The sequence below is a fragment of the Sceloporus occidentalis genome, unplaced genomic scaffold (assembly GCF_023333645.1).
Source record: "Sceloporus occidentalis isolate IW3139 unplaced genomic scaffold, rSceOcc1.0.p SCAF_10, whole genome shotgun sequence".
Lineage (NCBI taxonomy): Eukaryota > Metazoa > Chordata > Lepidosauria > Squamata > Phrynosomatidae > Sceloporus > Sceloporus occidentalis.
This window is the reverse complement of record NW_028316990.1, coordinates 28,698,577-28,709,715: the sequence shown is the minus strand read 5'-3', so window position 1 is coordinate 28,709,715 and position 11,139 is coordinate 28,698,577. Positions and strand designations below refer to the sequence as shown.

The following is an 11,139-nucleotide window of genomic DNA, read 5'->3' as shown; positions in this document are numbered from 1 at the left end:
GTCACTGGCGTAGCAATTTCCTTCAGGCGCCCGCCCGCCTCTTTTCCTTGTCTTGAAACTTTCCCCGCCTCCAGCTCGCTCTGGAGGGAGGGGCGTCACCCGTCTCCGTCGCTCATTGGTCGGAGTTGCAGTGAGCGACGTCTCCCCTGGCCAATAGAAGTGTCCGGGGCCCATCCCTTGAGGAACCCGGCGGCGGCGCTTCAGCCATTGCAGCTCCGGCGCTGAAGGGAGGCGGTCGCGGGGAGAGAGCGTTCCTCCAAACGGCGCCATGATGTTCCAGGGGGCCGAGACCGACGTGGCCAAGCCCAGCTCCAGGCAAGCCGAGGAAGGGCGGCTCCCTCGGGGATGGAAAAGGAGGGAGGGAGGCTAGAGAGACGTTGTCTGACTCATTGGCTATGGAATTCTGGGAGTTGGAGTTTGTTGTGGGGCCCAGAGCGGAGGGAGGCTAGAGAGACGTTGTCTGACTCATTGGCTATGGAATTCTGGGAGTTGGAGTTTGTTGTGGGGCCCAGAGCGGAGCTCTGCTCCGCTCTGGGCCCCACAACAAACTCCAACTCCCAGAATTCCATAGCCAATGAGTCAGACAACAAGTTAAAGCGGTGCCAAACCGGATTATATGTCTCCAGTGTGGATTGTAAACTAGTGTTAGGCAACATATGACTCACCCAGGTTTTTGCTTTCCTGTAGGATTAAGACAACAACATACATATATATATATATATATATATATAGACACACACATACTAATGGCTGACCTTTTTTGCACGAATCGTTCTGAAAAACAGGGTGTCGAAACCTCCAGGAGGAAGCTCCAGCAATATCTTTGGAAGCCCAGAAGAAGCGTCCGTCTCTCTCAAACCCCACCGAATGGCCTCCAACATCTTCGGAGGAGGGGAAGAACCCCAGGCCTTGCCCAGAAAGACAAACCCTCCAGGTGAGACGCAGCCCCTTCTTCAGCACATCAGGGATGGCTTGGCCTTAGCTTTTTCAGCAGCATGCCTTTAACTCTTTGTTAGTCTGGTACAGAACGGTCCCACAGTCCTCTTTGCCAGCTCAAGTGGAGAACATAAACATTTTCCATCTACAAATGGTTGGTGCTCAACACAATGCTTTCTTTTGAAGGTAGGTTGTGTACTTTTGTGGGGCATTCAGGATGTTAAACTGACAGGTCTGCACTGGAAAAGTGGGTAATGAGACTTGGTAAAATTGCCATTTGGACATTATGGCTGGCATCTTGTTAGTGACTTATATGCTCATAAGTGCAGCTTATGGGTACACAGGTCTCTCTTTTTGGGGCACAGAAGACCATTTTGTTGCCTTTCTGCTCCATCAAGCAGAAGCACTCACTGCCTGACAGCTGTCAAGACCAGGCGCTTCTGCTTCTTACCAAAGGAAAGGGGAGGGAGAGGAGAGGCAACTCATGCAGAGAAGAACTGGCTGCTCTGGGCTCCCAGGGGAAGGAAAAGATGGGTGCACTACATTTGAGAGCACACTAATTTCTCTCCCCACCGCATGAGCTGAAACCAACTGCTTCTTCATGTTCTGAATTCCCTTCCCTCTCCTTTTCCCAGTTAGGGACAGCAGCAAGAGCTCCTTCTGGGGCGTGTCAGCTGGCAGGCAGTGGGAGGATATGGGTTGTATGTGTAGGGCTACATGCAGATGTAGATCCTTGGCTTGTGTCTGCAGCTTGATATGTTAGTGGTAGCTATCTGCAGTACAGTGTCAGGAGGAATTGATGGTGAACATGGGACTGGATATTTAGCTACTGATGTTTTTGTGTGTTGCATTATGTTGCAAATTGGAGATGTGCTCCTTAACATAGTAAGGTAGGATTTAAATTGTATTAAATAAATAGATTGTAATTTTTTTAGGTTTGTTTGTTTGTTTCAGTGATTCAGATCATCTCATGATATGTCAAAGCACAACAGCTTCAGTTTAACCATCTCTTTGTTCTAACATCACAGCGTTTTGTCTAAGATAATTGAAAGATTGAAATGTTCCCAGGAATGGTAGAGGTGGTTAAGTTTTCTTCCTCAGCTATTTGAGCTGTTACTACTGACAGTGCTGCACATTGGTCCCCACTTCATTCCTGGTCTATTAGGCCCAAAGTCAGCATACACTGTAGAAGAAAATAGTAAATCTCAGGCACTGAAACTGACAATAGTCACTGAAACTGTTGATATGAGACTTTTTGCTGGAGCTTCTCATGCCTTTGCCTAGAAATCTGAATGAAGAGAGTCTTTCCTGGTAACTTCCTGTCTTGCAGGTGGAAAGGATAGTGGAATTTTTGAGGACCATAAACCTAAACCTTCACATCAACTTACAAATCCCCCCGGTGGCAAAAGCAGCAATATATTTGGATCTCCACAGCCTTCTTGCACTGTCAAAGCATACCCAAACAAGCCCAAGGTAAAAACCTTACATATCTTTAACCTGCAACAAGAACTCACAATCTGTCTGTAAAAGAAATGTTCTCCAGCAGAGAATGATAATGCCTGTCGTGTTCGAAAGGACTCCGTTGCCCTTTTTTTAAAAAACAAGGCAATATATTCCTAAAATGCATTCTTTTTAAAAAATAATTCTCTGGTCTCTTCCTCCAGGATCACACTGTTATTTTGGATGACAGAGGTGATTCACAACAGGAACGAAAAACAAAAGGTAAGTGGGGCAAATTTTCCACAAAGAAGAGCAATTTTCCCAATAGCATCACTAATCTTGACACTTCTATTTATTCATTACTAGGATGTGGGTTTTTGTGTGTAATGCAACCTCTATATTAAGAGCATGAGACAATTAACTGCCACTGTGTTATAAGCCTCCAGCTGTCTACCTCTGGGTCATTACTTCTGCTATATCTCCTTTCTTTCCCCATTGCATCATTATTCCAGCTTGTCCAGAACAATACAAGTAAAGCATTCTTTCTTTGTTGGTTTTTAATTCCCCAACTACTCTAGTAAGCTAGAGCTGGGCCCAAGCACACTACACATTGCTTTGATTCAGTGTTTCCCTGATCAAGATTCATACTATCCACTATTATGTGATTCTCAATTTAACACATACAGAGGAAAGCAGGAAGAAAATGAAAACATGGGTCTTTGTAAAGTTTGCCTGTCCAAGAACCTTGTAACTCCAGATACTTTTCTATTACTTTTCTCTTTGAATACTAAATTTTCAGGTATGGATAAGGGATAGTGGAATCAATACACAAGATGATTTACATATATCTAAATGTTGGTCTGAAGATAAGTGTGTTTTTCCTATAAAAGCAGTTCTGTTAGTGATTTAGGACACTAATAGAAATTGTAGTATTGTCTCTCTTCCTATGCCATGTCTTTCATATTGAAGGAGTGATGAAAAAAACCCATGACACATCCTGAGAAGGCATGACTCATTGGAAAAAACAGCAATGCTAGGAAAGGTGGAGGGAAGCAGAAAGAGATGAAGACTCTATTTGAGAGGTCATAGGTGTGGGTTTGCAGGAACTAAGCAGAGCAGTGGAGGACAGGGAGTCTTGGAGATGTCTCATCCACAGAGTGGCCATGGGTCGGGAACAACTCAAGGGCAGTTAACAACAATAACATTTTCTTCCCCACATTACTGTGCTGGGTAATGAAGTTCATATTTTTATATTGTTTAGTTTTACTATTATTCTTTCTTTGCTTTGATATGAAAAGAGCTGGGAGAGGAACCAGAGGACTGTTATAGTTGACATTCTTTAAGTCATATGACTCCTGCCTTTTCTGAGTAACTGTAAGACTTAACCCATTGGTGGATGTCTTCTTCATGGTCCAGACGGTGGTTACTTCCTCTGAAGTTCTTTCTAGACCATGAAGAAGACGTGGGTTAAGTCTTAGTGGGGGAATGTTGTTGAAATTATGGCAATGTCTGGGAGGAGCATGGCACAATCCTTTCCCATCCCTGCAGTACTTTTTCTCATTAACATGGAAGCAGAGTGCTAATTATAGCATGATGTTTGAAAGACCATGGAAAGCAATATTCTAGCCCACCTAATAATATCTAATTTTACGCAGCTACAGAAGACCAAAGACCCCACATGGAAGATATGAGTAAAATGGGAGAACCACAGAAGGAGAGCACCAAAGAGTCTGGACCCAAGGTGGAAGATCATGAGCCCAGGCTGGGGCCACGACCACGATCACATAACAAAGTTCTCAACCCCCCAGGAGGCAAATCCAGCATTGCATTCTATTAAGGAAAGCTGCTCACCTGCTCCCTTCACCCCAATGGAGTCAGCACAGAAACAGGCCCAAATTTTCTAGGTGATTATACTTCAAGAAGGAAAGTGGTTTGGCTTATTCAGTATATGGCAGAAATCAGCTTGGGCATTTATGTGTTAATTTTTTAAAAAGATACAGTTCAGACAATTTAGAGAATCCTTCATGTCCATGCACCTCGGTTGCTTTCTGAACATGGTTAAGAAAACCTCCAGTGATGGGCTGCAGCACATCTTCTCACTGAAAACACATACTGCTTTCATGATGCTCAGATTAAGTAATACAGTTTTGAAGGGATTTCATCTTTACTCGGTAGAGAAGGAGGCTGCTGCAAACTTGGAACTGAAGCTCCAGCAGTACTATGAACTGGAAATGAATTGTAGTCAAGACAAGTCACACACACATTAACTTTCTGTAACAGTCTCAGAATTTTGTAATTCTCCTAGGCTAGTTAAAGGGGATGTGATTTGAGTGACAGTGACCGATGATACAGAACATTTTGTAGAAAGAACTGCTAAACCACTATTGTGTATAAGAATTTTTCCCAAGGAAGTGGTTAAGAAGATAATGCTGTATCCTATCACTGCCCTCGAAACAGAGGCTGTTTGTGCCTTTCTGTCTCCCACCAGGCACTGATCTGATTCTGCCCTGCAAAAGCATCTTGTCCTGTATAATTCTCTGCTGACTCCATTAGTCTTATTTGCCTTCCTTTATCATCTTCCATTATCAGTCTTTGCTTCTGGCTACCTCTGCCAATGATCTGGAAGTCACGTTGCCAGGTCTTTGTTCTCTTTGAGACAGCACCAGTACCTTTAAATACACCGTGTTGCTCACCCCAGTCTTCTGTTTGTTTTGTTCAGTTTCATTGTCTTCAGAAAAGTTCTGGGTGTTGTGAGCTGGGGAAGATGTCATTAATTTAAAAATACAGGTAACATCCCTAGACAAGGATTTGGCAACAGTATCTGGAGACATGGATTAACCCACCTGGTTATAGCTTTGTGTTGTAGCGACTCTTGGATTGCGTCCATTCTGCAGAAATAATCCAGGTTGACACCACTTTAACTGTTATGCTCAGTGCTATGGAATTCTTGAGAACTGTAGTTTCGGAGGCATTGAGCCTACTTTGTCAGAGCTCTGGTGCCACAACAAGCATTGAGCCATGGCAGTTAAAGTTTATTTCTGCATTGGGGATGCAGCCTCAGTCTTTCTCTGACCATCTGATATTGGATGGTTCCAGGATTTTTACAATACAGTATTCTTATGGTGCACTTGTTGGTTACATTTATTTAGCATAACTTTGCCTTATTTCCTGTAATCACACTGTGTGGGTTTGGTGTTGAAGAAACTAGGGCAGAGATAGGGAACCTTTGAAGCATTTGCCCAAAACATCTGGCTTGCAAAGGTCCATCTCTATATTAAAGGGAGGGTTCTTCTGTGTGTGTGTGGGGGGGGGGGAATTCCTCATAAACTATATGCTTCATTATTTATCACCATCAAGTGCTTAGACTGCAGTGGCTTGCCTTTTAACTCCACCATGTATAGGAGTTTATCAGTCACACTAAAGAGCTAGTGGCCTTTCTGGTTCTGAGCGACAAGATCTGTTCCAGTGTTAAAATAACAAAGAGTTATGCTGAGGCATTAGGTGAAATATTGTGCCTTCTTGACTTAAAAAAGGTAACTTCTGCTAAGGGAGAGTGGGGCGTGCCCATTCACCTTTTAGCATTTGTAGTTCATAATAGATTCTCCTCCCTGCTTCAGTGAATTGGTGAATAAGTCTGGTTGGTTGTGGACATTGAGCTTTGGCAGGATCTAAGTTAAAGGAGCAACATGGAAACGCTTAACCTACTTTTCTGACATCATTGGATTGTGTTTGGACTATCGTCTTCCTGTGTTAAGGACCAAGCTTGGACTACGTGGGACTGAACAAAATATTAAGGTGCACTTTCACCAGTGCCTCTATTTTGGATAGCAGTTTTACAGCTAAGCCTTAAATTATTACTGTGTGCCATTTTTTTTCTTAAGGGGTGGCTGGGGAGGAGTACACCTGGGGTACTTTTCTAATATTGGTTAACTGCAGCTACAGTGTGTTGAATCATGTGCTGCTCAATAAACTTGTATTATTAATGCAATTATGGTGTAAATGATAGATCTTCCAGACTTTGATTTTAAAGTGGTATCTGTGTGTGACTTCTTCGGTTTCCTCACTAATACTAGGATATATGGAGTGTCAAAATTGCACCAAGTGTGGCGAACAATAATTTACCATGGACATGTATCTGTTTACTTGGAACTTGAGTGATTTAAGCAAATGTGGCAGGTTCCCAATCTAAATTCTGAATGGTTGTAGTTATTCATTTGCTGGTAATGCAATCAAAGCTCCTCTGCTATTGGAGCTTCTGTTACTCTCTCAACTTTAATTTGAGGTATAGTATTATTTTAAAGTAGTTGTCTTTTCTTTTCAGTTGGTATATTCTGTAAGGTATATGATTCTTGATAAAACTGCTCAAATGATTCTGAGATTTCTTGAAAATTTTGAATTATTTAATGTTTCAACATGCTTTTCTTTCAATAATATAGGCAGCAATTTTGAAGGTTGAAACCACTATTGTTTCACATTATTACAATATTGTTCGAGTTTTTCTGCTTGTAAATTTTGATACCCTGCCCTTCAAATGTTGTTGTTCCAGATTTCAGCATCTTGGTCATTCTTTCTCTTGGGTTTTTAAAAAGGTCTTTTCTTCCTTCACATTCCTGTTAATTTCTGTTGGTTTTTTGTGTTAAGATATTTCACATACATGCTTTAAGAAGCATCCCTATGGTTGTCTATGTACTTTCATTTGTGTTTCATTTGAACTTGAGAAATTAAAGTAGGAGATATGAAAAAATAGACCTTGAGTATGATCTATGCACCTGTGGAACCTGTGGGGAAATGGTGTTGTTCTTTAACACTGAGTTGCAGAATCTCCAGGGATATATCAAATGATTTTGCTGTAGTGGTTTTAAAAATCTCTTTGGTAAGAGACCGTGTAATTTTAAATGAAAGCAATCTAAGATGCTACTCCATTGAAATCTCTTCCTCTTATGATTTCTCTTTGTTCTTGCCTCTAGATTAATTTTCTTTTCTTTTTACAAAATGTTTTTGTCTGGTTAAGGGGGTGTACATTCATATCAAAGAATAAGATACCTTATTTATCATAACATAACAAATTACATCATAAACAAGTAGATATATGCTTCCTTCAACAGACTCATATCAAGGAAGGCTAGGACAAATACTTGGAGCAATTAAAATTCGACATGAGTTTGTTATATAACAAGCGTTACAGTCTTCTTTTTCTACATTGTACAATCTTTATTTGGATTATTTATCATGCTAGACACCACTTTGTTTAGTTTTTCCACATCGTGACCAATGTATGACCAATTTCATTTGCTACAAGTTTTTCTCCTCCTTCCTACTCCTGTGCAAATCTAAGGCACGATATAAATAAAGCATAAGAAATAATAATAATAATAATAATAATAATAATAATAATACTCTGCTGTAGTGAATTTAAGCCTTCCACATGGAGTGGAATTATTTTTATTGCATTTGTTTTATTATTTGAAACCAATCAGCCAACTAAAAAGTACTATAAGATTTTAATACGTGTTAAAATATATACCTTATTTTACTGGTGTCATTGACACTTTGAACATCATCTAGTGCTGAAGCTAAATGGTTTGCTTTACTTAATATTGTCACGCATAACCAATTGCTCTTCATAACAATATTGAATTTAAAGGGAATACTCTGGGTGTATATGATGCCCAACTCTGCTTTTAATGCTAAAAAAGTGAACTTCTTCTTGCTAATATTTCAGGGTTTACATCATTGAACACTTGTATTTCAGTGTTCTTGACCAAATATTTCTTAAAATGTATTCTTTTACATGAGTTGTTATAAAGGTCAGTGGTGTATCACATGGTTTATCCAGTTTTAGTTGTTCCTGCTCCCATTCTTGAGGCTGCTGGTATGTCCAGATTAAGAAATTTGTCCAGTTTCTGATATAAACTAATAAGTCACTGTTTCACTGTTTTCTGGAATTCCTCTAAATTTCAAATTATGTTTATGTTTCTGTGATTCTGTTTGAATTCAAACATATAGCTGTATTAGTCTGGAAAATCTGTATGCAAAGGGAGCACCTTGTAGCACCTAAGTGAACGAAAGAAGCTGGGAGCATGAGCTTTCATAACTTGAGTCTACTTCCTCAGATGTATCTGAGAATATTAAGCTAGCTAATCAATATAATATCTATGTGTTTTATATAAAGAAAACCATCCCTGGTAAGAAAAAAAATGCAACTATCTGCCAAAATAATGCTACCTATTTCTGTATTGAAACAACATATATCCTAAAATTTTTCTAGATATCTCCATACAGCTCTGTCCTGCCCTGTCTATTACTCATTCGGTCACTTTAGCTCATATTCACCATATACCTGACCTGTATGTTTTTTCATTTGTCTGAATAACTCAAATACCTAAAGTCATAACTAAGGCCCCATACAAACAGACCAAAATAAATCTGCTTTGGGTCACTTTGGAGGTATGCTGTTTAAATGATGCATGTGTCCTAAGAGTCCAGAAGATGGAGCGTAGCAGTATATCACAACTTTAGTGGAAAATGCTACTCAGTGAAAAGCAATAGCTGCAAATATCAACTTTTACCATGTTGCAGTGACTACAATGAGGTCTGTTTAAACGTTCATGATGAGCACTGCTTTTGCCTAATTTGATTACATAGTAGACTTAAAATCACCAAGCAGCCAAAAGAAACCATTTTTAAAAACATACAAAATACAAAATTAAGAAAGAAAAGGGATGTGGATAAGAAATGCATGCCCTTCTTTAGTTCTTCAAAGAGGAATGTTAGGGCTCAGCTGCAACACTCATGGGAAGAAAACTGTACTTCTGTTTAACTAGCATAGTAGATACCTTACATCTAAACATACTAAGGACCATAAGTGAACAAATGTCCTGTTGCATGTACAGCTACTCCAACTCAGCCCTGCCTTAACAAGAACAAAAATGTTGGCTTCAGTTAGCCCAGCTGAGAGAGCAAGCTCCAGCTGTAATGATAAAGTAAGCAATTTTTCCTTTCCAGCTAAACCACAGAACACTGGAGAAACCTTCCCCGGGCATCATTCCTGCCACAGACCAGAAATCCTTTCCTGTAACACAATCAAATACTGTAATATTTCAAATGGAAAAAGTTGTCACTTTGTTCCACTCATTCAAGTAACTATGGGACTGAACAGACAGGCCAGAATAAAGCTGTTTTGGGTCTCTTTGGAGGTATGCTGTTTAAATGATGCATGCGTCCTAAGAATCTGAGGATGAGCGCAGCTTTGGCGCAGCTTCTGGACTTTGAACATGCATGTGTCATTTAAACAGTATACCTCCAAAGTGACCTGAAGCAGTTTTATTTTGGCCTGTCTGTATGGGCCCAAAGTTAGACATTTTTGTTGTGTGCCTTTGAGTCCTATTGTGGGGCTTCCTTGGCAAGATTTGTTCAGAGCAGGTTTGCCATGGCCTTCCCCTTAGGCTGAGAGTATGTGACTTTCTCAAGATCATCCAGTGGGTTTAGTGAATGAGTGGGGCATCGAACCCTGGTCTCCAGAGTCGTAATCCAACACTCAAACTACTACGCCATTCTGGCTCAAGTGAGATGATTTTGCAATGCAATGTCAGACTTTTTACTTCCATATGTAGCCTGTTCCATTTCAACAGCTCTGAAAGTGAGGTAGTGCATGTAATCCCTGTCCTTAAGATTTATAATCTATTGAGGAAAGCAGAAGGCGAGACTAGCCCTTTCCCCCTCCTCTAGTTCTTAAACATCACTGATAAAGGAATTTCTCTTACATAGAAACAACTTGTGAGATTGACTTTTGTCATTAGGAAAAGTGTTAACTTTATTGGATTCATTTGTGAACCATCTGTTCCATTCCCACGTTAGTTAAAGATAATAGCTGCTCCTCAAGACAACAGTCTTGTTGTTTGCGGATACTCCTAACTTGACCAGGCAGTCAGATTAAGCCATATCCTTTTCTCTCACCCAGTATTTTAAAAGTGAACAGTGTTGCCATTAAAGTAATCAGTGTGTCTCCGCTGTTTAACCATTTAAAAATGATGTCTTAGTCAGGTGACAGCTCCCAAAGAGAACGCTGATAAGATCTGCAGAATATTAGGAAGACTACAACAAATGTTCAATCTGTTTGTTAGCTCTGTTCTTCAAGGCAGCAAACCACATTCGGTGGTTGACTTTCATTTGATATTAAGACTCCTGCATTGTCTGGGGGAAAGTGTGTGTATTGCATTCTTCCACCTACACCAGTGAGAGGCACCTTGGCTGTATTTGGCTGAAGTACTGCAGTCAGAGGGGGAAATGCTGACATCTCATTACAGTAACTTGCTGGAGATCTGGGATAGCAGTATCAGCTCTTTGTTCCCATCTGCAGAACTGCAGCAGGATACTATCCAGCTGTATTAAACCCTTCCCATCCAGTAAATGGCCAGTAAATGACTCCAGTGCTTCAAACCTGCCTCCCATAGCAAGGGAATTGGTGTGCAAGGAACTATTGAATATCATTGATGCCCCCAAAAGAAACACACTTGCGTATGTCACCATCAGCGCCATTGATTATGATATAGATTATCCCATTGGCTGTGGTGTATTTAGTGTTTTTGGTATGTCAGTTTAAAAAAACATTCTGAGGGCACTGAGGAGCCACAAAAAGGACTTTCAAGGATGCCATGTGGCATAAAGGCCATGCCCTCTTCACCCTGGTGTAAATGCATAGATATGGAAAATGATATATTTTTGAGTATAGGATAGTGGGCCCTTGGTATCGCTGGGGTTTGG

General features: G+C 40.6%; 1 protein-coding gene across 2 annotated transcripts; it reads left to right on the top strand.

The window, feature by feature from the left end:
* Positions 1 to 223: 223 nt before the first annotated feature.
* On the top strand, positions 224 to 6,364 carry LOC149306279 (jupiter microtubule associated homolog 2-like). 2 transcript variants are annotated; one of them, XM_089540076.1, is made up of 5 exons: positions 224 to 315; positions 786 to 934; positions 2,267 to 2,409; positions 2,601 to 2,658; positions 4,038 to 6,364. In XM_089540076.1, the coding sequence occupies exons 1-5, from the start codon at positions 269 to 271 to the stop codon at positions 4,211 to 4,213; spliced, it is 573 nt and encodes a 190-aa protein (XP_089396202.1). In that variant the 5' UTR covers positions 224 to 268; the 3' UTR covers positions 4,214 to 6,364. The 2 variants fall into 2 exon arrangements, with proteins under 2 accessions (XP_089396202.1, XP_089396201.1); XM_089540075.1 differs by having other exon boundaries at positions 4,032 to 6,364.
* Positions 6,365 to 11,139: the final 4,775 nt, after the last annotated feature.

What these genes read in the sequence shown, in the direction of transcription:
- LOC149306279 (XM_089540075.1), top strand. Translation starts at nt 269, where the DNA reads ATGATGTTCCAGGGGGCCGAGACCGACGTGGCCAAGCCCAGCTCCAG. An exon ending in CATACCCAAACAAGCCCAAG is followed by an intron (nt 2,410 to 2,600) that starts GTAAAAACCTTA and finishes CTCTTCCTCCAG; the next exon opens with GATCACACTGTTATTTTGGA. An exon ending in ACAGGAACGAAAAACAAAAG is followed by an intron (nt 2,659 to 4,031) that starts GTAAGTGGGGCA and finishes AATTTTACGCAG; the next exon opens with CTACAGAAGACCAAAGACCC.